The 25,255-nt window shown below is 35.3% G+C and overlaps 2 protein-coding genes and 1 pseudogene across 3 annotated transcripts; 2 read left to right on the top strand and 1 right to left on the bottom strand.

The window, feature by feature from the left end:
- LOC114309020 (uncharacterized) lies at positions 1–22,990 on the top strand (annotated as a pseudogene). Its single transcript, XR_014356652.1, has 8 exons — positions 1–137; positions 577–840; positions 1,021–1,142; positions 1,900–2,129; positions 9,958–10,028; positions 20,544–20,618; positions 21,435–21,677; positions 21,994–22,990. The product of XR_014356652.1 is annotated as an uncharacterized LOC114309020 (transcript).
- Positions 14,365–17,168, bottom strand: LOC145813524 (uncharacterized). The gene is made up of 4 exons (XM_082909012.1): positions 15,377–17,168; positions 15,165–15,283; positions 14,730–15,078; positions 14,365–14,642 (listed from the first exon to the last, which is right to left on the bottom strand). The coding sequence occupies exons 1-4, from the start codon at positions 17,058–17,060 to the stop codon at positions 14,488–14,490; spliced, it is 2,307 nt and encodes a 768-aa protein (XP_082765138.1). The 5' UTR covers positions 17,061–17,168; the 3' UTR covers positions 14,365–14,487.
- Positions 22,531–25,064, top strand: LOC145788968 (mediator of RNA polymerase II transcription subunit 15a-like). Its single transcript, XM_082909013.1, has 5 exons — positions 22,531–22,834; positions 23,358–23,615; positions 23,901–23,940; positions 24,060–24,151; positions 24,714–25,064. The coding sequence occupies exons 1-5, from the start codon at positions 22,531–22,533 to the stop codon at positions 24,902–24,904; spliced, it is 885 nt and encodes a 294-aa protein (XP_082765139.1). The 3' UTR covers positions 24,905–25,064.
- Positions 25,065–25,255: the final 191 nt, after the last annotated feature.

The raw sequence follows: 25,255 nt of genomic DNA, 5'->3' as shown, positions 1-25,255 counted from the left end.
AAAAAAAAAAAAAAAAAAAATCCACTTCCGAGATCAAGTCTCACTCTCCCTCATCCCCTCACATCGGCGATTTGCGACGGCAGCGATCTAGAGGCGGCCATCTTCGTCGGCGCTTACCACGGTGGTTCCCCGGCGCGGTGAGTTTCTCTCGTTCTCTCTTTCTCATTCGTTCTATCTGTGGTGAGTTTCTCTCTCTCTCTCTCTCTCTCTTTCGCTTCCTGAAATTAAAGACAGATTTCATTGATTTGTTGCTGAATAGACATGAAATCCCTCAACAATTCAACAATTTTTTTACATATTTCATGCCCTTACCCTAACAATTGACCTTTATATATGCATATACAACATGTATATGTATTATGTATTTATATATATTTGTGTGTGTGCTGCACTGAAATCACCTCAACAATATGTTCATGTTTTGCCATTGAAGATCTCAGCTGTTTGACAACATGCCTAAATGGGTTGTTTTTTTTTTAATTGAGAAAACTTTGAAATGCTGTTTTGTTTCATTGAGCTGTGACTAAATGCCTAAATGGGTTTTTTTTTTTTTTTTCCTTATGTTTCTTTTTGCAGGTTTGAACTCAAATACTTGGTGTTTGGTTAGTCTAGGGTTTAATGTTATTAGGGTTTTGCTGATCTTCATCGAGGAAACAAGGATAGAGAGAGCTCTGAAAGAAAAAAAGGGGGATGTTGTACATAATTGGTCTGGGATTGGGAGACGGGAGGGATATTACTCTGAGAGGCCTTGAAGCAGTGAAGAGATGCAACAAAGTCTACATGGAAGCCTACACTTCTCTCCTCTCTTTTGGCTTCTCCTCCGATAGTCTCTCCACTCTGGTTCGTTTCACTATCTGTTTGGTTCCTCAGAGACATTTCTAATAGAAAAAAAAGGAAAAAAGAAGAAGAGGACAAGTAATTAGATTTATGATTTGACTACCACATTTTCTTTTCTTCAGTTTTATTTGATTATTCTTCTTGGGTAATTGGATTTGAATTTGAATTCGAATTCTTTTGCAGGAAACACTTTTTGGAAAGGTGATTACAATTGCAGACACAGAAACAGTAGAGGAAAGAGCTGACGAAATATTGTCGGAAGCTCGTGTATCTGATGTTGCTTTCCTTGTTGGAGATCCTTCTGGGTAATAAATTAATGCTTGTTTTATTAAAATTGGCATATCCCATAAGTTATATCTGAAAATTTTATCAAGTAGTTGTTGCTCCTATTGATTCATGAAATGCTATGCTTGAGTAATTTATTTTAATTGTTTTTATCTGTATGTCTGGTCTGTATTCATGTTGCATTTCGTTTTTTTGGTACACTAACTTATGTGATTATTTGTAACAATTTTTAGAAAATGCTTTAAGTAGGTGAATTATGCTCATTTGCGATCATTAAGAATTGTGGAGTTGATTATATATCATGTTTAGAATATTAGGCGACTTGTAACCCATAAATTCATTTGTATCAACAAATTATGAATAGCAGAAGTCAAGTTTGATGATGGTTGTTATCTATGGGATCCGTGTAGAGTTATTCAGATCTTTGCCTCCAGAACAGTTTCATGATTCTTAGTTTCTTACCATAAGATGTGGGAAGTACTCCCCAAGTCCCTTTTGTGCAACATATGGAGTATGAAATTGTGAACTCGAGCCAAAGGCATTGAGAGGAGAGGGGTGGAGGGGTGTGGAAGGGAGTTTTAAGTGTTTTTTTTATTTTAGCCGTCTTCAAGAATGATGTGTGCTTTAATCTTTTGCTTTGAATGTTACTTGTAGGTGAAAACAATAATGAAAGAAAGTGAAACTCATCGTCTTTACTATTTTCCACAGGGTTGTTCCATATTGAATTTACTAACTGCCATCTCTCCCTTGTATCTCTTATTCTAATGTTGAACATAGAGCTACAACACACACTGATCTAGTTGTTTGAGCGAAGAAATTGGGGGTGTTTGTCAAGGTGGTACACAATGCGTCGGTGATGACTGTAGTTGGAGTTTGTGGTCTACAGCTCTACCGGTATGGAGAGACTGTTTCCATACCATTCTTTACTGAAACATGGAGGCCCGACAGTTTTTACGAAAAGATTCAAAGAAATCGCATGCTTGGATTACACACTCTATGCTTGTTAGGTAAAAACAACCTTGTAAAGAGTGTGGTGTTTATGCTATCTGTCAACCTTAAATTTTTTCTCAATTATGGAAATCATTATTTGCTTTCTTCCTACAACCTCTTGAAACTTAAAAACAGCATATGCTGATATTACATGTTATTTTTGCACACTTGTCTCCCTCCTACCTTCAAAAAGAAGATCAAGAGTGCTATACATTGAAAATTATGTAGTGAAGATTCTTACTTCTGTAACTAGACTTTTCATATGGTGTCTGTCTCTAATCCTTTGTAGACACTATTTTATGGCACCAAATCCCTTTTACTCTAGATGCCGTGGGTGGCTGATGAATCTTCATTGTCCTCTCCTCTTTGTGCTTTTCCCTCGTATTTAGTTCTCAATGCTTAGAGAATATGATATAAAAAATTAAAAAAATAATTAAAAAAAGATATCAAGAAATTGTCTCTCTTCCTTGGCATAAAGGGGATCTTGCTATTGGGAACATTGTTACTAGAAACATTGCCCTCTTGAGCAAATGATTGTGGAGATTTCCTGAGAAAAGCGAGTCCATATGGTATGGTGTTCTATTATTAAAAGCAAGTACGGAATTCAGGCTAATGATAGAGATTCTATTGTGGTTAGTAGCGAAAATTTGTTCTCCGTGGAAGTCTTATCTCTCGTTTGTTTCCCATTGTGTCTCGGTTTGTGTCTACAAAAGTGGGTAATGGGGCCCATATTCGATTTTGAGAGGATGTTTGGGTGGGGGATACATCTTTTGACCAAGCTTTTCCACTTTTATATTGATTGGTTCATGCGCAAAATGTTTCAATTGTGTCGGTGGCATGTTCTAATGTGGCACTAATCTCTTGAAATTTCAATTTCCTTAAGAATCTAAGTGATAGGGAGTCTCTTAAGTTGGCATATTTGTTGACATTGATTGATGGGGTTTCCTTAGCTTTATCTCCCGATAAAAGGGTGTGGAATATCAGCTCTTCAGGTGTCTTTTCTTGTAAATCTTTGTTTGACAATCTCATTGATAAGCCCTCTGTTCTTTGTTTCCTCTTCATATGAAAATCTGGAAAGCGGGTGCCCCTCATAAAGTGAAGTTTTTCATGTGGTCCTTTGCTCATAGAGGTGTCGTGACCAATGACCTATTCCAAAGAAGAAGGCCTAATCACTATCTTTGCCCTCAATGGTGCATGATGTGCAAGAGGAGTTCGGAATTGGCGGATCATCTCTTTCTTCATTGTTCGGTGGCTATTCAGTTATGGCAGCGTCTATTTGGTTTGTGTGATGTTAAATGGGCTACTCCACGGAATTTCACACATATGCTTCTTGTTAAGTTTGACGGGTTCAACGGCTCTAAGAGAGCCAAAACCTTGTGGTCTTGTATTGTTTGTGCTATTTTTTGGATTATTTGGCTAGAGAGGAATTCACGGATCTTTGATGGAAAGGAGGCTGCTGTAGACTCTTTGTGGGATAGGGCTGGGTTTTTGTCTTCATTTTGGGCTTTTGTGTCTCCTCCGTTTAAGGGAGTTCCACTTTTCTTGATTTCTAGAGATTGGTTTGCTATTTGCAACCCCTAGTGATTGGATTTTCTTGTTTCCTCTTTCTTTTTGATAGCTGTTTTTATTCTGATTGGGTTCTTTTCCATTGTATGAGGACTTCTTGTCCTCCACACTTTCTTCTTTAATAAAATTTGTTGTTGATTTTCAAAAAGATATCAAGAACTTGTGTTCTACTAGTAAGGAAGAATGAATAAATCTTAGTTAGATTGTTGATATTTGGCTCAATACCTTTAGATTGGAATCCATTAACATAACTATTTTGAGCAAACAGGACTTATCCTTTTGATTTTGCTACTGCCATGAAAATTTAAAAAACCCACTTCTCATTCTTGTTGGACACAAATTATCTGGATAAGATATCAAAAAAGATTTCCCCTTACGTTGTGTTTGGTTCATGGATTTGGGTGGGGATTTGAGAAGGGAAAAAGAAAAGGTAGGTGAAATGTGAATGAAATATAATTATATTATGTAGCTCACCCTTCTACACCTTGCCTGTACATTATTACTTGGCTATCTAAAAGTTAATATTTATCTGATGATCATTATGTTAATTGTCAACATTATATAAGAAAATACAATGTGGTAGATAAAATTGGTGTGTAATGGGATTAAGGAATTGTTGAAAAATATTAAAAACATCAAAATGTGAACACTGGGGGTCAAAATGTGTTTACTAGGTAATAGTTTGTGAGCTTGAGAAACTACATTTTTTTTACTGCGTTGACATGATTTCAATACTAGTATGAAAGCATCAAATTATGCTAATTTGAATTATAACTGAGACTGCTCCGAACCATGGTATGAGCTCATACTCCTTTTTTATATTCCTTCTTGTTTGGTACCACAATGAAAGAATCTGTGAATTCGGAATATCTGTTCATCTTACCAATTGTGGTATATATGGGGTTTACAAGTTACAAATTAAGCCTAAACATATGTCTTGACTTTAGCCTAAATCTACGCAATGAAATACAAGAATTAAGCCTAAATATATGTAATGAGATGTTCCTAAATATACAAGGTCAAAGAAGAGCTGATTAAGGAGATTCTCTAACACTCCCTCAATGGTCTATGGAGAATGAGTTTGGAACGTAGAATCTTAAAGCGTTGCTCATGTAACCCCCTATGAAGCACATATACTCCAAAAAAAGTCCCGTATGAGTATCGGATACGTATTGGATATAGATACGTGGCCAATATGGTAGGATATCTATCGGATACAGCAAATAAGAATCCAATTTATTATTTATTATTTTTTCTAATTTCAGGTACGAGAGGGACATGAGAGGGACACAGGAGGATATGGGAGGAATACATGAGGGATACACCAAATTAGTATCCAATTTATTTTTATATATATTATATGCCAAATAAGTATCTAATTTATTTATTTTTTTTCAAAATTTTTCTTATTTTTCTTATTTCATATTTATATTTATATTTATATTTTTTTCAAGGTCAATGCTCTCTCCCACTCGCCCTTGCTTTCTATGTCTCTTCATATTATGTTGGGTTTACATTGTCATTATCAATTTCTACTTTGTTAGCCTTGCTATAAGGGCTACTCAGTTGTGCTAAAAAGATGAGGGAAAAAAAAAAAAATTGTTCACACTGTTTCTACTTTTTAATTTTGTTCTGTTGTTATTTTATTTCATTTTTTAATTTTGGATATTATGTTTTAAGGCTGTTGTTATCATTGCTTAATTTTGTTATCTTTATTGTTATTTTTTAAATTTCCTTGAATATTTGATCGATTCCTTTTTTTAATTGATTGTTCTTTGATGCAATCTTTTGTTATTCTTTGTTTAATCCTTTGTTATTGTTTGTAAGTATGCTTGGTTGGTAATTGATTGCTCTTTTATGCAATCTTTGATGAACATAAAATTCTCTTTTTGATATTAAGGAATTAGTACTAGATATTTTTATGAATGTACTTATTTTATACATACTACATTACTGAAAATTATAAAAATAATTTTATTTTACAAACATATCCTTGCCATATCCGTATCTTACTTTTTTAGGTTTTTTTCGTATCATTGTATCCTTATCTTGTATCTATATCTGTACTTCCTAGGTCTTTGCAAAAACATTGGGAGTTTGGTCAGTCAAAGCGACAAACTGAACACGATGGCTACCAAAAAGAACAAGTTCTCGAATGAAATGATAATCAAGCTCAATTACAAGCATGAAAGACATGATTGTAAGTTGTATTGAGGTTGTCATAGTAGAGTGTGATACGAGTGGAAAGCGGCATATGAAGCTCTTGGAAAAGATTTTGGAGCCAAATGATTTTAGCACAAACTTGAGCGAGCGAGCGATATTCAGACTCGACATTGGAACAAGAAACTGTAGGTTGCTTCTTTGCACTCCTTTGCACTCCGAAAGATAAGATTGGGACCCGAGAATACACAGTAGCCAGAAGTGGAATGCTACGTATCTGGGCATCTCACCCAATCAACATTAGAGAAGGCATGCAAGAGTAATTGACCAGATGAGGGACGAAAAACCAGTCCAAGTTCCACAGTTCCTTTTAGGAAACGAAGGATGCGCTTGTCAATGACAAGATGAATGGGGAGCTAGGGGCACTCATGAATTGAGCAACATGATGAACTACAAAAGGAATATCTGGACGAGTCAAGATCAGATACTGAGGAGGTTAAACTTAATGCCTATACTTAGTGGGATTTGCAAGTGGGTCTCCTTCAAGAGCAGAGAGTTGTGTTTTCTCATTTAGGGGTGTACTACAAGGCTTGCACTCTTTTGTAGAACTACTACGACGCAAGAGATCAGGAGTGTAACAACTTTGGGAAAGATGAAGAATGGAGCACAAGGAAGACACCTCATGGCCAAGAAAGCAGTGGAAAGAGTGAAGGTCCTTGATCTCGAACTTATTAACAATAAGTGGAGATAAATGAGTAAAGCATCAATAGAGTATTCCTAGTAAGCACAATATCATCAATATGCAATGATATTATCATCTGAGAAGAGTGTTGGAGAACAAGCATAAAGTGATCAGTCTGACTCTAAGTGAAGCATATCGGACGAGAAAGGAGCTAAAACACTGAAACCAAGTACAAATAGCTTGTTTGAGACCATAAATGGCCTTCTAAAGTTTACAAACATGTTGAGGGGTTTGAGGATCAGCAAACCCAGCCGGTTGAGTCATAAAAATTGTATCCTGAATAAAACCATGGTGGAAGGCATTCATGACATCCAATTGTCGTAAAGACCACCTAGAGGAGATTGCCAAGTTGAGAACAACATGGATTGTGGTTGGCTTAACCATAGGACTGAAGGTCTCATTATAATCCAAACCATGTTGCTGATAGAAACCCTTGGCCACAAGATAGGCCTTGTAATGCTCAATTGAACCATTTACTAAGCACTTAATCTTAAAAACCCACTGGTAGCTCATAGTGTTTTGATGCGAAGAAGAAGGAACTAGAGACGAAGTCTGATTTTAAGGAGAGCATTGAATTCATTAGACATAGCGGCACGTCATTAGGAAATTTGATAGCTTGAGAAAAACATATAGGTTCCTAACTAGAAAAGGAAAGGTTAGCTGCCAAAGCATGTGGTATACCACATATGCTTCAAATGACAAGTTATGTCAACTTTGTTAATGGTAGACGGATTGAAGGTTGAGATTGTAACTTGACTTGAAGTATAGGGGCTTGACTGTTACAATTGAAACCGAAGGGACTAAAGTGAGATTTTGGTAAAAGTGTGAGGGTGCTAAGTGTGATTAACTTATATTTTTTGGTATATTGAATTAGTGTTAGGTTTTCCTATTTCAATTCTTTTCTTATTCATTCTTTCCTTTTTCTGTTTTGTGTCTTTCTACTTATCCAACCTCGTAATTTTGATATGACATATACATTAAGTTTTCTTACAATTTTTTCCGTCATGCGACTTGTTGATTTTCTTACTAAGACACTTTTGCTCCCTTCCAATTTTTGCTTGCTAGGCTAACCTCATGAATTATGTATATTTAGTATTGCAGAATTAGTGTTAGTCTATGAAGCACGGACACGGACACGGGACACGGCAGAGGACACGGCAAATTTTTTAATTTTTTTAAAAATATTTTTATTTTAATACGCATTAATTATTTTATTTATTTATTATATTTTTTAAATAATGTGTACCAATTAATTTTTTTATTTTATTTTGTATGTGTTTATTTATTTATTTATTAATATGTATAAATATATATTATCCTATAACATGTATTATATATTATCTTATAAGTATATTATATGTTATATAATAACTATTAATATATATAGTATATTATCTTTTGAGATGGTCAATGAAACATTTCAGTTTGAGAGAGAGAGGGGGGGGGGGGGCAGACGAAAGGGGGGGGAAAGAAGAGAGGCAGTTGAAAGGGTGAGAGAAGACGAGAGAGACGAGGCGAGGCGAGCCAGACAAGGAAGAAGAGAGAGAGAGACGAGAGGAGAGCCAGAAAAGAGAGAATAGAGACGTATCAGGTCAAGAAGTGATGGAAGATCAACTGGAGATAGAGATCGATGGAGATCGAGATCGATCGATCGAGATGGAGATGAACAGGTTTGCACTTCTCTCTTTTCCTTCTTCTGATTTTGGATTTAGCTCTCTTCTTCTCCTCTTTCTTCGAATTAGGGTTTTCTATTTTGTTCCCCTTGCCGTGTCCTCTTGCTATGTGCCGCCGTGTCCCGTTATGTCCCCGACGTGTCCCATACCAAAAAAATAAATAAATTAAAGGTGGCGTGTCCCCGGCGTGTCCCTGTGTCCCCGGTGTGTCCCCGTATCCGACACCGCCACGGCTTCCATTTTGGCGTGTCCAGGCTTCATAGGTGTTAGTATTCTCCTATTCTAAATTTTTCTTTTTTGATTTTCCTATATTGTTTAGTGTTTCTTTCTATTAAAGAGACTGAAGATCTTGTAATTCAAATACCGAAATAATATATTTTTTCTCATAGAATTCTTACATGGGGTTCGTTTGGGAACTTGGCTACTTTAGTTGGCATTTTGGGTATTTTAGTCTAGCTAAAAAAGTTGTGTTTGGGATGATAGTTGGCTTTTTTTTGTAGTTGATGATAGTTGGCTTTTTTTGTAATTGATTTGATGGTTATGAAAGAAAAAGTGAAATGATTATGGCTTGGATATGACATTTTGTCTTATTGACTATTTTAGCCTATGTTGTCTTTATTGGCTATTTTAGCCCAAAAAAGTCTCCCAACCCAAGTTGCCAAACACCCCCCCCGGTATCAGAGCTTAGACAAAGATAGGTTTTAGATTCAGGCATCTTCGTTTGCATTTGATATTTTGTCCCCATTTGATTTCTTCTTCTCTATTTGGTTGTTTGCTTCTCCTTCTATTTGATTCTCTATTTGTCTTTCCACATGCAAGACAAGGTTGCATGTGATTCTCTATTTGTCTTTCCACATGCAAGACAAGGTTGCATGTGAGGGAGGGTGTTGGATAGTTTGATATCCATTGCTAGTCCCATTTCCTAATAGCTTAAGTTTTTTAGACAATAGGTGAATTAACAAGATATACGTGGTCAGCACTCATAGGGTCTGAATCAATTGGAACAATGCTCCAAAAAATCACAGTCGGACAGATTTGGAGAAAAACCCCTTTTGCCTGAAAAGCAAAGAAAAGAATGGAAAAGATGATTCCAAAAGCACAAGAAAAAATTGAGATTTTTTTTTGCGAAACCTCTTATCCTAGTCAATCATATTGAGTAGAATTATTATTATTATTATTTTAGATTAGTACACCCAACAACAAATTAAAAGAAGAAAAATATGAAGAACTCACTTCTTAGCTCTGATACCACCACAATGAATTGTTAACCACCAACTCATGAAAGCTCACCACAATGAATTGTAGCCACCAACTCATATTCAAGCTCAAGCTGTTAGGGGTAAGGACAACTATATTATTTATATTGGGAAAGGGACAACTATATTGTTTATATTCTTAACACCATTGCTGGGATATGTTGGTGCTCCTTCTAAGTGGTAACATGATCTGCCTATATCTGATCTCTTCATCTAGCCCATGGATATTTTACAACCCAATGCTGCTTTCTCCCCCTGAAACTATTGCTGGCATGAAGATTTTATGACATTTGATTTTTGATTTTTTTTTTTTTGGTGCATGTGGGCTGTTACACTGGCTTTTTTGTGTGGGGGTGTGGACGGAAGGATTTCTAACATTTTTTGTAATTAATTTTTTATTTCATACCAACAGGTTTTGAACTAATGCATATTTATGTCTGTGATGTAGCTTCATTAGATTTCACAGCTCAGACAGGAAATGCAAGTAGTGGGGATTGGCAAGAGGAGGTCTATCAAAAGGTACAATGTCATAATCTTTTGTGCCCTTCAAGTTGAGCTCCCTTGTGGTACAAGTCATCTCATACAAGGAACTTAAATCATTCAATATAATGAGAAAAATTTCGCATTGATTCTGAGATGACAAACATCACAAAGTGTATATACTTATAACTACTTAGCAGCTGACTATAAGTATTTAACAAACTTGAAGAGATGCTAAATATGATGTTTCAGTAGTATGAACAGTTCTATGCTACAGTTATTTGAATAAAACTGTTCCCCTGCTTTTTTGAATAGTACTGTTACCATGCTTTAGCTAATGATGTATAATAATGCAAGCAAGTGTTACATGACTATTCTAGTTGCCTTGGAGTACCTGTATGTTGGCCTGATCATGTCAAGGGTGAGAATATCAGATGCCCATCTACCCTAATCGGACAGTTGATTCTCTAATATCTTTTGATGATAGGAGAAGTTCAAAATTGATAGTCAAAATGATTTCTTGCTGCTTATATGGATAGGGAGGTGGGAATCCCTTCTGCCATTAAATCCCAATTTTATTTCAAGTCCAAATAGTAACAACGTACCATAAGTATACAAATACAATGTGTTTAACTGTAGTGGATGGGTCTATGTACTGGTACTCAACTTTTGGATACATGTTTCTCTATACTGAGGTAACCAAAACTCATACCTGAGTGACCATGTAATGTAGTCACAAACAATTGTATGTGAAATTGTTGTTAGTTTTCATTTAGGACCTACTTTGCAATCACTGTACTGTACCATTTGATTAAGTTGTCTTGTCATATAAAATTTCTAATGTTTTCCTATCTTGTCTCAACTGTTCTACCATATTTTAGTTTGTGCCCTGTGATATAAATCCTTTTTTGCATCACCAATCAATACTTCTCCATGCGCTTGGATTCATTGTCAGTCTTCCATCTGATTTGTCTTGTTGATCATATAAATAAACTGCTCTTTATTGGCTTAAGCTTCTGGAGCAATTAGATTTTAGCATATGCTATGTTTGTTCAAACCTTGACAGTCGACACCTCCCTGATAAAATATAATACCATTCAGGTTCATAGGTCACTTGTGAGTGTAAGAGTGGTAATATTATCTACAAGGGTAGTTTAGTTTGGTTTAGCTGTTTTCTAATTCAGATTTAGTTCTTAGTATATAAATTAGTGCTTGTAATTTTAACAAATTAATGCAAAGTATTCTTTTCTTACAGTGAGTAGTCTGGCCAAACAGAGAGCTATTAGTAAAAGAAATAAAGAGCTGACTCTAACACGATCAATATCCTCAATGTCTAAATTATTCTCAATATCAAAAGCATCTTCCAATAACAATGAGCCCAATATTTATAGGCCAACTAAAATGGAATAAGGAAAGAAATAATAAGTCCCTAAATAATCGAAAATTACATAATAATTCCTTCAATTAAAATGTCCTAACATGAATCTTAAATAAGCCTCAATAAATCAATTTGGATTCTTCCAGTCTCACCTCACTTAAATGCGATGAATGGTAGGCCTCACGTGGTCCCCATCGTCTCTCCGGCTGAGAAGAATTTGACTCCGAAGTGTGGTGATTGCGATATTGCTGTAAGATATATGGGTCTAGACGGTACGGTGCAACTCCACATTGGTGACCCAAGTAGCATCAGAAACTGGGCAATCTGTCCACTTGATCTCCAGAAACCACTATGGCAAGAACCTTCAATCTCATCTTCTGTCACGTCCTCAACCTGATCGATCTGCGATAGTGTGCAAGGAGGCACTGGGGCAGTTGATGTGGGAAATCTTCCTGTAGAAACACCTGCATGCACTATAGGAGGTTTGAATGTGCTTCGATGAGCAAAAAAAGTCCTCAACATTGAAAACAAGACTAATGCTTATATCATATATCAAGTCAAGTAAAAAATGCATTAGGTCCAATCCTACAATAATGTGATCGAGTCCAGTAGTTTGAGCATGCAATTTCTTGAAAGAATGCTTGAGGTAACGTTTTGGATGAATACGTAATGATAACATAGTCACCCTTGTTAAATTCTTGATTCCTATGGTGAACATCGCCAAAAATTCTATAATTTTCATTACTTGGAGCAATTTTTTGCCTAATATCAACATGTAGTATCTCAAATGGGCTCTTACCCATGAACATATTGACTGAATTGTTATAAACCAATTCTGATAGTGTCTTCAAAAAATAACTAACAAATTTGACATGATGAGATCAGACACAATAGAATTCGGAAACCCATAGAGCCTCACAATCTCTTTAAAGAAAATTTAGCTGCATGGGATACATTAGTGGACTTACTACAAAGGATGAAGTGAGCCATCTTTGAGAACCTATACAGGATAATGAACCTAGTCGTCCCAGGAAATATAAGGATAAATTAAATGCCAAGGTCTCTCCTAGGTGTGTTGTGCTTTCTAACCTTACTGAGCATAGTGTACATTGTGACGCAATCGTGGCAACATTCCTCTTCAAAGAGGGTTGATAAAATCTATCATCTACTAGAGCGAAGGTTTTATCCGTACCAAATAGGCCTAAAAGACCACTCGCTTGCATCTCCCATATGAGGAAACCTTGGAAGTATGAGGGATACGCAACTTAGTTCCCCTAAACAAATAACTGTCTTTAATGATAACATTCAAATTACTCCAAGTTGGCATCAAAATAAGACTCAAAGTAAGTATACAAGGTCCCTACTAGGTTTTAATTTGCTTCAATTCTTATTTCCATGGTTTTCATTAGTTTGTTGATTCCCATAAAGAAGAGACATTTCTTAGCGTTGTTCTCATTGATCAAGGGTGTTAGGACTTGGGAGAGGTGGCCTTGGTACATATGTAACTTTTAGCATTTATTTGCACAAAATGACTATTTCAACCGAAGTTTTTCAAGCATTGCACCAAACAATGTAGGGGCATGTTACTGAAATAAATAATTATATAGAATTGGCCCCAAGCTTAGACCTTTTCAAGTTTTGATCTTAGGCAAGGTTCTGAAAAGCGGTTGTGGTTGCCGTAACGGTGGCGGTGGCACGGTTGCGGTTGTAGGGTGTAAAGGCTGTAGCGTAACGATTGCGGTAATCAGAACCATGATTTTTTTTATTTTTCGCACAATTTGAAAAAAACTTACCGATACGCATATTTTTTTTTTCCAAAATCATATTTGTTGGGTTTTAAAATAAATTTTGATCAATTTTTTGTTAATTTTTACATATGATCCAATGTATTTCGTATTTTTAAATCACTACAAACTAAGTTTTTTACATTTTATTTTAATAATTAATGATTTTATATGTCAGAAATCCATATTACAAGTTGTGGCAAAAAAAATTTCAAAAATTGGCATATATAAAATATGTATTAATATATAATTATAGGTGTTATGTTTTCTAGATATTTTACAAAAAAAATCAATCACTAACTATTATATATAAGATAAACAATGACAAAAGTAAGAGAATAAAAAAGAACCTAAATATATATATATATATATATATATATATATATATTTTAATTTAGCCAAATAGATAATGATTACACTTATTATTATTATTATTATTATTATTATTATTATTTATTTTATTTTTTTTCAAACAAAGGTTACATGGTTTAGTGAAGTTCTCCCTATCTTCAACAAATCAATAACTAGTTCTTCATTTTCCCTCTTCTCTCTCTATCCCTATCCCTCTAACCACCTTTTCAGCAAATTTTTTTTTTCTCGAAAGAAGCTGTTTGAAACCGTTACGTAACAGTGCGTAACGGAGCCATTATAGCACCATGACGGCCGCTACGGCCGACACACTGGTGAATCTCAATCGCACCGCAAAAGTGACGATAACGCGTGGTGCCTACCACCGCAACTGCTACGTAACGACGATCTTGAAATAAATTCATATAAGATTTTTTTCTTTGGGTTTGAATCACTTGATTATTTGTTCTTTTTTTGTAAATTTTTTTTTTTTGGTTTGTTTTGGGAAAGGAAGTTATTCAGGATATTATAAAAGGGTGTAACGATGTGTAACGGACCATTACGGTACCACTACGGCCGTTACGTAACACCGAAATGGCCGTTACCAGTGTTTTTAAAGGCGAAAGCGCAAGGCGAGGCGTTTTACCCTTATTGAGGCGAGGTGTAAGCCTCGAGGCATTGAGGCGTAAGCCTTTTAAATTTTGATTTATTAAATTTTTATAAAATACAAAATTAATTAAATATAGCATAAAAAGAGTACAAAAAATAAGAATTACCAAATAAAATTCTTAAAGGCCATTCTAAGCATATAACCAAAATTAATTAATAATTTCAAGTATTATAAGTGCTTTCTAAGTCATTCTCATTAATACTATAATAAAAAAATAACTTAAGTGATAGTCAAAATAACTTAAATTTCAATTGTTCAATAAACAAAATTACTTAAAACTCTAATACTCTATAAACAAAGCAATAAATAAATAATAGGTCACTCTAAGTCATCCTCATTAATATTGTCATCATCTTTGTCTGCTATATCTATAATGGGATAGGTTCCATCATCTATTCCACCAACTTCTTCAAACTCCATATCTTCATCCACAAGGGTGCATCTTGCTGCCTTGCCTTTTCCTCTATCATTTCCTATACAAGAAATATGATTTCAAATTAATTAAATAGGCACATACAATAATATGTATGCAACTAGTCCATAATTGTTTAACAACTTACTTGAACCTTCACCAACTTTTCTTTTCTTTGCATTCGAAGATGAGTCAACATTAATTGTAGTCGTAGTTGATCGATTCTCCACACTTCTATCATATGTAGTGATAGGCACAGTCCTAATTGCTTCAGCATCGAACAATTCTTCTTCATCAAGCCAAGAAGCATCAAGGGAGAGGACAGGATCTTCTTTTTCAGCAATCCATTCATCATCCAAATCAATTTCATCAATTAGTATTGGATCAATGTTTTGTCTTCTTCTGATACTCCTCTCTCTTAGTTTAGTGTTGTACTTCACATAGACCAAAGCATTCAAACGTTTGTGCTCAAGCCTATTCCTCTTTTTTGTATGAATCTAATATAATAATATAAGAAACGAAATAAGAAACATGAATATTTTATTTTATGCATAAGAAAGTTTAGGAAAGAAAGATATATTACCAACTCAAAGGTGCTCCAATTCCTCTCACATCCCGAAGCACTACAAGTTAGACAAAGTACTCGAATAGCAAATTTTGTTAACTCTGGTGTTTTGCTCCCAAAACGAATCCACCAATCAGCTACATAATTTGAAAAATGCACAAATAATTTCAATCTCGTATTTTAATTTTATAGAATGTAATTGGAAAATTATTTTCATATTAGTTTCTTACCGGGAGAGCGTATCGCTCTGGAATCAATTGCAACACGACTTCCGAATTCCCCTTTTGCTTGATCATAATAGTCCAATTGGATATCAGCCTTGAGACGCTCATCATAACTCAACATTCTATCCATGCACTGATACAATCCTAGCCTTACCTCCTCAACATTGGAGAAGGAATCTCGATAGCGCAACTGAGGGTTTAGATAATAACCAGCAGCATGTAAAGGTCTATGAAGTTGTGGTGTCCACCTTGCATCTATCTTATTCCAAATTGGTCCGTACTTCCTAACATTTCCTCCACAATTGAAAGCAATCTTTTCTTTAGCCACATCGATTAACTCATAAATGTAACCCATAGCAGCCCTCTCCTCTGAATCAACTTCTCGCAAAACACTAACCAAAGGTATTGTGCTTTTGATACAAAAAGCAATATTAGGCCAAAATTTTGGATCAAACAACACAGTTGCACGAGCCTTTACCCCTTCAACCTTTCTTGCCCAACTACTAGAAGCCCACTTTTCTGAAGAAAACATAGCTTGGAGTGGTTGCTTTTGTTTGTAAAGACTTTGGAAAGTAAGATAAGCAGTGGCAAACCGTGTTACTGCTGGACGGAGTAGTTCACTGTTCTTTGTAAATGATCTCATCATTGAAAGAACCCAACAATGTCCATATATAAACTTGACCACTTGCCTAGCTAACGAGAGAGTTTGGTCACAGATTTTCAATTTTCCAATGTCCTCCAACATTAAATCAATACAATGTGCAGCACATGGAGTCCAATACAACTTCTTCCTCTTCTCCATAAGTCTTGACCCGGCATTGACATAGTTTGAAGCATTATCAGTAATAACTTGAACAACATTATCTTCCCCAATTTCATCTACGACACTATCAAGATAGTTAAACATCAACTCTCCATTTTTTATAGTATCAGATGCATCAATTGATTTTAAAAACCAAGTTCCAGCAGGGCTATTCACAAGAAAATTAATAAGAACTCTACTTTTCCCATCTGTCCAGCCATCAGACATAATTGAGCATCCATATTGTTTCCATGCTTTCTTATGTTCCTCCATCATGACATTTATATCCTCTACTTCTGCTTTAAGAATCCAAGTCCTCAATTCATGCATAGAAGGGGGTTTGAAACCAGGTCCATAATTTGCAATTCCATCAACTGCAGCTACCCAATACGGATCATTTACTAAATTAAATGGAAGAGCTTTACAATATATAAAACGCCCAATCTTTCGACATACATCTTTTCTTTCTTCTTGTTTCCATTTGGAGTTCAGTGTAGATTGTCGTGCTTGAGAACTAGCAAATTTATCCATTGGACCCCTCGGTTTTGGTGGTTGTGTCATATTACCAGTATCGCCTTCAATAGATTGAGAAGCACCACTCTCGCCCTTTGCTCCAGCACCCATCCCAATTTCATATAGCATCTCATTATGAGCACTTTTTTGCTCAAAGAAATTTTTTAATGCTTGTTGGCATTCCAACTTTACATCTTCAGGAACTTTTGAACACGGTTTAATGCCTTTATGCGTACCGGCTAGATGATTTTTAAATCGACTTACAGTACCACTACAAGTTTGATCACAAAATTTGCATCTAAAATATTTTTCCCCATCAACTTCTTTTATATACTTCCAGACAAAATCTTTTCTTTGGCCTTTGGGTTCAGTCATCCTTTTTTTTTTTGTTATCCCCACCAACTTATCAACTACAAAAATAAACAAATAAAAAAATTAAAAACAAAAAATATGAGAAGAGAAGCTCAATTAAAAAAATAAAAAATAAAATAATAATAAATTAAACGAGAAGAAACTTAATAATAATATATTAGAATTACATTGATAATAAATTAATGAGGGAGGACTCAGTTATATAATAATAATAATATATTAATAAATTAATAATGGAGGACTCAGTTATATAAATTAAACAAGAAGAAGCTTAATAATAATATTAAATAATAATATATTAGAATTACACTGATAATAAATTAATGAGGGAAGACTCAGTTATATAATAATAATAATAATATATTAATAAATCAATGACGGAGGACTCAGTTATACTTATACAATAATAATATATTAGATAAGTGGAGTGGAGATATTTGTGTGCACAAATACAGAGAAGAGAAGCATCGGCCATTGATAAAAAAGACGCAAAGCAGAGAGATAGAGACGATGCAGACAAAAACGAGAGAGTGACGATGCAGACAGAAGAACGAGAGAAAGACGATGCACAGAGAGACGATGCAGACAGAGCTGAACGAGAGAGAGAGACTCAACTCAATTCGAGAGAAAGAGAGAGACAGACTTCGTACCTGGAAAACCCTAATTCGTTGGAGAAGACTGATTCGAACTTGTTGGACTCCGATTTGAAGAATATGGACTTCCAAGGTATTTATATTTTCTTCTTGAGCAATTTCTGTTTGAATCGAAGTCTTTTTCGAATTTTGATTTTTGAAATCGAAATCCTCAGAAGGCTTGCACCTCACTGTCCAAAGCGTGAAAATCGTATAAAGCGTTTCAGATGCTTACGCCTCTGTCTTTGATACGTACGCATAGCTGGTGTGTCGCCCAAAAGATAACGCATCTGTGCGTTTTCCGTACGCCTCGCCTCAAGTCGCGTCTCAAGTCGCGCATCATATACGCCTTTGAAAACATTGGCCGTTACACATGTAAATTTCCGTCACACCGCTATAACGGCCATAGCGGGTGACGGTAACCACCACAACCGTTGCGTAACGTCGTTACGTAACGATTGCAGCCGCTTTTTAAAATCTTGATCTTAGGGCTAGGTATGTGGATTGTGTTATCCACATTCACTCCTTTCTTTTTTTTATGTTTCTTTGGAAATGGAAAAATAAATCTGAGACTTATTAGAATAACTAGTACACCCTTCAATCATGTACTTGTGCATTTTTAGAATAGTTAGCTGAAATATATTTACATTTTTCATATGTTTACATTTATGAGTGGAGACTAAGGAAGCCCATGACTCACATATCAGTGTCGTGCACAACTTGGATGTGGACATGTAAAAGTGTCCGAAATTATTAATTATTTTTGAATTATGGACAAGTTGAGGGCACTTTCAAAATACTTGAAAAAAATGAAGAAAAAAAAAAATACTCAAAGAGAAAAAAAAATAACGAGAATAAGCTACCACCTGACAACAATTAGATAAAAAAAAAGAGTAAAATATTAAGAATTGGGATGGAGAAAGAGAGAGAACTAAAAATGCTATATATCCCACTTACCTGACAACTGACCTTTGTCGTCTTCCAACGACCAATGATTGTCAGCTAAATGCTTATTTTGCTGAACTATGAAGCACGGACACTTGATTTGGCCTCATGCAAGTGTCTGATATGTCTGAGACAATCTTCTTTTGGTTTATGCGTATGGATTTTTTTTGTAGGTGTTGGCAAATTTTTGGATGGACAATCTTTGATTATGAGTCAAATGATGGAATTATGAATTTTGAATGATGATTAAATGAAAATTTTCATGGATGCTTGGTTCTTGAATTCTTATTTAGTGCTTTTGTTGTTTCGATAATATGTTGATAATATTATTGTTATTTGTGTGGTTTTTCTATCCATAATTTGATTTAAATGATGTTGGTTTTTCATATAGATTTTTCTAATATACATACACCCTATGAAGCACGGACACGGATACGGGACACGGCAATTTCTAAAAAATGGGGACACGGACACGGCAGGGGACACGGCAAATTTTTTAATTTTTTTATAAATATTTTTATTTTAATGCACATTAATTATTTTATTTATTTATTATATTTTTTAAATAATGTGTTCTAATTAATTTTGTTATTTTATTTTACATATGTATTTATTTATTTATTTATTAATAAGTATATATTATTTTATAATATGTATTATATATTATCTTATAAGTATATTTATGTTATATAATAACTATTATATAATGTATAATAATAATAATAGTTATTATAATAGTTATTTTTATTATAATATAATAATAGTTATTATAATAAATAATAGTTACATATATTATACTCCTATATGGATAAAGACGGGGGAGACAGAAGAGACAGAGGGAGACAGAAGCAAAAGCGAGAGAGAGGGAGACCACCGATCATGATCAGCGAGAGAGGAGACCAGCGATTGCGCGATCGCGATCAACGAGAGAGAGGGAGACAGAAGCGATCGCGATCGCGATCGCGATCGCAAGGGAGGGAGAGAGAGAAGGCGAGAGAGAGAGAGAGAGAGAGCTCTGCAAATGCGAAGCCGAAGGCGAGAGAGAAAGCTCTGAGTTGAAGTGGACTGGATCGTCGAAATGGACTGGATGGAGGTCGATTGGCTCGAGATCGAAGGCTGAGAAGTCGCTGGCCAGGTTTGTACTCATTTTCTCTTTCATTTACTCTTCTCCCGTGTCCCATGGCGTGTCCAGATTTGGACACGCGTGTCTCTGCCGTCTCTTCGCTGTGTCCCTCGCAAAAAAAATAATTAAATTAAGGGGACACGCCAGATGCCGTGTCCCGTACGTGTCCCCGGCGTGTCCCCGTATCCGACACCGCCACGGCTTCTATTTTGGCGTGTCCATGCTTCATAGCATACACGCATACACACACACACATTTTATACAATGTGTACTCGATGTATTCATGTTTTAATTTTTAGAGAATTGCAGTGTCTGCGTGTTTGTGTTGTGATGTATCTATGTTTCTTAGGTGGAGACAACCTTCCATTTAAGTCATGCATGATGTACAAGTTGCTTGTGTGAAAGATTGTGGTTTTATTTGGTTGCATTTTCAGAATCTTTTTTCTGATATTTAAAAATATATATAATTTCAAATTTATAAAAATTATTTCTGCCTCCCAAGAAGATAAAATCATGTGAAAATGATGAACATCTTCTAAAGTTTCCTGATTTCATTTGCTTTGCTTTTTATTCTTTTGTTTGTAATTTTTGGAGCTATCCATTCTAGAAGATTTCATTGATATGCAAAAAAAAAAACAGAAGAGAGAAGAAAAGGAAAAAAATAAGAAATTAGGAAGTACTAGAGAAAAAGAAATCTTTTGATTTTCATCTTCAGGCATGTGCAGTGTGTAGTCATCAATATTATCTCTTAGATGTTGTTGATATTGTGAAACTTTTACTTTGCAGATTAAAACCATGAAGGATGAGTATCTACCAGAACTAAATGAAATATACCAGAAAATTGCTGGTAAATTGCAGCAGGTAATTTTCTGTCTACATCTTTATAAACTTCCTTACCTTGCGTAGCTTTGAACCTATCTTTACCTTGTTATTATGGGTGTGGCATTACCCTGGGCTGGGGGTTTGGATAGGGGTCTAGGATTCAAGGCAGTGGCATTTCTGTGGGAATTCTTAATATAAATCTACATGGTGACCTTGAAATAAAGAAAACCCAAAGATGCTGGTTATGTTGAAGTGAAAGATTCCTGGTTGCTTTCACAAGCAGCCTGGGTAGCATAATGCTGCATGTAGGAAGTTTGGCAAGAATAAAAAGCTATCTGGCAATTATGGCCTTAGTTGCACGAAGCGGGAGCGGGAGCAGGAGCGGGGAAACGTGAGCCGATAGAAGTTTCTTAGGTTGGGAGCGCCTCGGGGAGCGGTAATATATATATATATATATATATTTTTTAATACACATTAGAATTTTTTTTATAAATATTTTTATTTTAATACACATTAATTATTTTTTTATTTATTATATTTTTAAATAATGTGTTATTGTTAATTTTTTTTTATTTTACATATATTTGTTTGTGTTTTTTATTAATATGTATAATATATACTCATATATATATATTTTATATTTATATGTATATATATGATATATATTAAATAATAATGTGTTAATATATATATTTTTTATTTTTAAATATATATATTAATATATATAATCATATAATATATTATATATATTATTTATATATTACTTAGAATCATATATATAATCATATATTATATATATTATTAATATATATGATATATATTATATATGTTTTATCTTATTTATATATTACTTAGAATCAGATATACGGTGGCCAGAGAGAGAGTGAGAGACGAACTACGAGAAGGCAAAAGATGAAGGAGACGATGACGATCGACAAGGAGCAGATCTGCGAGATCGAGAGAGAGATGAACTGCGGGACACGATCTGCCAGAGACGATCTACCAGAGACGATCTGCGAGAGCGAGAGAGAGACGATCTGCCAGAGAGAGAGGAGAAAAATGAAGCAAAGAAGCAGGACATACCCAGACGACTTTCAGGTTCTTCACCTTCTTTCTCCTCTCTCTCTCAGTTAGGGTTTTTGTTCATAGCCATCAGCGATCCTATCTAGGACAGGATCGCGTTTCTCTCTCTACAGAAACGCGATTCTTACACGTTTCTTTCTAAGAAACGCGGAATCGCGTTTCTCACGGAGATTCGTCACCTGGTTGCGCGATTCCTGCAACTAAGATTATGGCTACACCGCCAAAAGAATTAGAACTTATATAGATACTCATTTTCTTACATCGGTTTGTGAAAACATTGTATTTACTATTTTTTTTTTCTCACTGTACTTGTAATTTTATTGTTTTCCAGCATGATTCTCTGCCTCAGCAACCAAAGAATGAGAACCTTGAGAAGCTCAAAATATTTAGGACTATGTTGGAGCGCATCATAGCATTCTTGCAAGTTTCCAAAAGCAATATATTACCTGGTTTCAAGGACAAGTTGGGTTCATATGAGAAGCAAATAATTAATTTTATTAATTCAAATAGGCCCCGAAAATTGCCTGGACAACTTCCCCTAGCTCATATGCCTTCTATGCAGCAATCACGGTGGTCACAATCTCAAATTACTCAAGTGCAGCCACTTGAAAATAAAATATACCCTCAGCTACAATCAATGAACTTACAGGGTTCTGCATCAACCATGCAACAAAACAATGTGACAAATCTGCAGCATAATTCCTTGTCTTCTTTATCAGGAGTTCCGAATGTATCACAGAGCATGATAAATACACTACAGCCAAGTTCCAATATTGATTCAGGTCAAGGAAATGCACTCAGTACATTGCAGTAGGTTGCTGTGGGACCTCTGCAACAAATTCCTGCAAACACTTCCCAACAGGTAAACATGAACTCCTTGTCGTCACAAAGTGGGATGAATGCATTGCGGGCAAACCTTACTCCCCTTCATTCAAATTCCAATATGCTTCAACACCAGCATCTAAAACAACAGGAACAGCAGATGCTGCAGACACAACAAATGAAACAGCTGTATCAACAGCTGCAGCAGATGCAACAACAGTTGATCCATATAGAACAGATGATGCAGCAACAGCAACAGCAGCACCGGCAGCAACGACAACAAATGCCACAACTTCGTCAAATGAATGATATAAATGAATTGAAGATGAGAGTGGGTGTCAAAGTTGAAGGTTGTGTTTGGTAGAGTTTTAGAATTATAATTTGAGAATAGAGTCGTATTTTGAGTTTGTGAGTTTTGAAATTATGATTTGAGTGTGAAAAATTTGTTTGGTTATGAGTTTTAAAAAGAGTTTGAATTAAGTGATGTGACATATAATATTGAAAAATGGGTGTTTTGAAAAGTAAGTGCGGAATTAATTTTCTAAAATTGTAATCAAACAACACACTCAAACTAAGAGATATAATTAAACTTCAAAAGCTCTACCAAACATAGCAGAAGTTTTTTAGCAACACCACTCAGGCCCTGTTTGGTAGGGCTTATTTCTAGTTTATTTCAGCTTTTAGCTTAATTTAAGCTATTTTGATGTGTTTGGTTCAGCTTAACAATACAGCTTATAGCTTTTTGTAAGTCAAAAATTAACTTATTCTTTGAATGGAGGAGGAGAAGCTTAATTTATAAGTCAAAAATCAATTTATGTTCACAACTATAAGCAATAAGCTGTTAGGCTATAAGTTATAATCACTTTCCTACAGCTCTACCAAACGGGGTCTCAGTGGGCCAGCGCTCAGCTTATCTCCATCAGCAGTTGAAGTCTGGACCTTCATATCCCATCTCTTCACCACAATTCATCCAGGCTGCTTCTCCTCAAATGCCTCAGCATCCTTCTCCACAAATTGGCCAGCAAAATCTGCTGACATCTCTTACTAAAACTGGGACTCCCTTGCTATCTGCAAACTCACCTTTTATTGTCCCATCTCCTTCAACTCCTCGGGCTCCATCCCTAATCCGTGGTGAGTCCAAGAAAGTTAACTCTAGTGTTTCAGCACTATCCAATACTGGAAATATTGGACGTCAACAAACAGCTGGTGTTGTAACACCAGCCCAATCCCTTGCCATTGGCACTCCTGGGATTTCAGCCTCTCATTTGCTTTTCCTTTTCTTTTTCAAATCTCTATCCAAATCTATAAACCAAACGCAGCTCTAAGATATTTTTTTATTTTTTGAATATTCACTAAACTTTCTTGATTTTTTGTGGCTGTATATAACTAACTCACTGCAAATGTTGTAAAACATAGATATATGTGTGAAGGAGCCCTCGCTGGAATCCTTGTGCAGGTCAGAGCTCATATTGATTGCGTGCTTTATTTTTCTATTGTTTTTTGCAAGTCTTATATGCTTTTATGCATACTAATGATAGACTAATTTTTATTTGGTCTGCCCAATATTATCTTCAGAGGAAGAAAGCAGTATGAGCCACCTAGGTATATGACAATAAAGACTGCAATCGAGCAACTCGTGGAGGTCAAACAAAAGCACACAGAACCTGGTTGGTCCATTTGATTTTTTGTTTATATTTGCCCTTTTAATTTTGGCACTTGTTTAATGAATTTCTGTGTTTTCTTGTGGATTAAAATTTTAACCTACCTACCCAAAAAATTTTAACTTACACTCAAAGAAAAACAAAGAGAGAGAAAAAAATATATTTGGGGTGTGGCTCCTTGGTGATGGGTTAGTCAGTTCTCAGAAAGGGACTTGGGTCGCTTAAGCAAAGGTCTCGAGTTCGAGCCTTTGTAGATGCAGCAAACCCCCTTGGGAGAGGACTCCGCATATGCGCCCGGCAGTTTCCTCGGTGGATTAGTCCTGGGTCCAAAAAACCTAGGGATACCATAGGAGACCTAAAAAAAAAAAACACGTGTTCTAGCTATACAACAAATTTTGAAATTCTAATGTCCCTGTTGCTCTGAAACTAGGGTCACATCTCTATTAGTTTTCAGATAACTGCATTTTCTAATTTAGAATCTTTGAAGTTTTACTTTCTACAAATTTTGAGTATTCAAGAGTGAAGTAAACAACCTAACAAGTTCCTTTTTTTTTTTTGAAATTTGCAGCATACAATGAAGACACTACTTGTGTTGGTTTTACTCGGCTGGGAAGTGAAGATCAGATGGTAGTTGCAGGATCAATGAAGCAACTGCTCACTGTCGACTTTGGGGCACCACTACATTGTCTCGTCATAGTAGGTGAAACTCATCCTGTGGAAGAAGAGATGCTGGGTTTTTATACACTTGGGGGAAATTAGGAAAGAAACTCTGTTTGGTTTGCTTGTTGAATCATAATTCTACCCTCATATTCCAAGGCCCTGTTTGGTTGTAATTTTCAAAACATGATTCCAAGTCCACAATTGAAAACACATTTGAAAACTAGTTTGGTAAAGAGTTTTGAATTTTGAATTTTGAAAAGAGCAGATTGGGTCTACACAGTCGTCCATCCAGACATCCTCCCGAACGTTTAGCCGGTTGACCGGAGTAGTGTATTTTTTTTCCTTTTTTGCAATTGCAACATGTTATTTGAAAATATATATATATATATATATATATATATGTTTTAGATATTGTTTTAGATTTTTTTTTAAACAAAAAATAATATATAT

Source organism: Camellia sinensis, chromosome 15 (genome assembly GCF_055761805.1).
Source record: "Camellia sinensis isolate YWXY chromosome 15, ASM5576180v1, whole genome shotgun sequence".
Classification (NCBI taxonomy): Eukaryota; Viridiplantae; Streptophyta; class Magnoliopsida; order Ericales; family Theaceae; genus Camellia; species Camellia sinensis.
The sequence above is the reverse complement of the archived record's forward strand: the minus strand, read 5'-3'. Positions and strand labels throughout refer to the sequence as shown.

Coding starts and splice junctions, on each gene's coding strand:
- LOC145813524 (XM_082909012.1), bottom strand. CDS start 17,060: ATGACTGAACCCAAAGGCCAAAGAAAAGATTTTGTCTGGAAGTATATA. Junction 15,284..15,376: donor CAGAGCGATACGCTCTCCCG/GTAAGAAACTAA, acceptor CAAATTATGTAG/CTGATTGGTGGATTCGTTTT. Junction 15,079..15,164: donor ATTGGAGCACCTTTGAGTTG/GTAATATATCTT, acceptor TTATTATATTAG/ATTCATACAAAAAAGAGGAA.
- LOC145788968 (XM_082909013.1), top strand. CDS start 22,531: ATGAACTCCTTGTCGTCACAAAGTGGGATGAATGCATTGCGGGCAAAC. Junction 22,835..23,357: donor AGTGGGTGTCAAAGTTGAAG/GTTGTGTTTGGT, acceptor ACTTTCCTACAG/CTCTACCAAACGGGGTCTCA. Junction 23,616..23,900: donor GGCTCCATCCCTAATCCGTG/GTGAGTCCAAGA, acceptor TGTAAAACATAG/ATATATGTGTGAAGGAGCCC.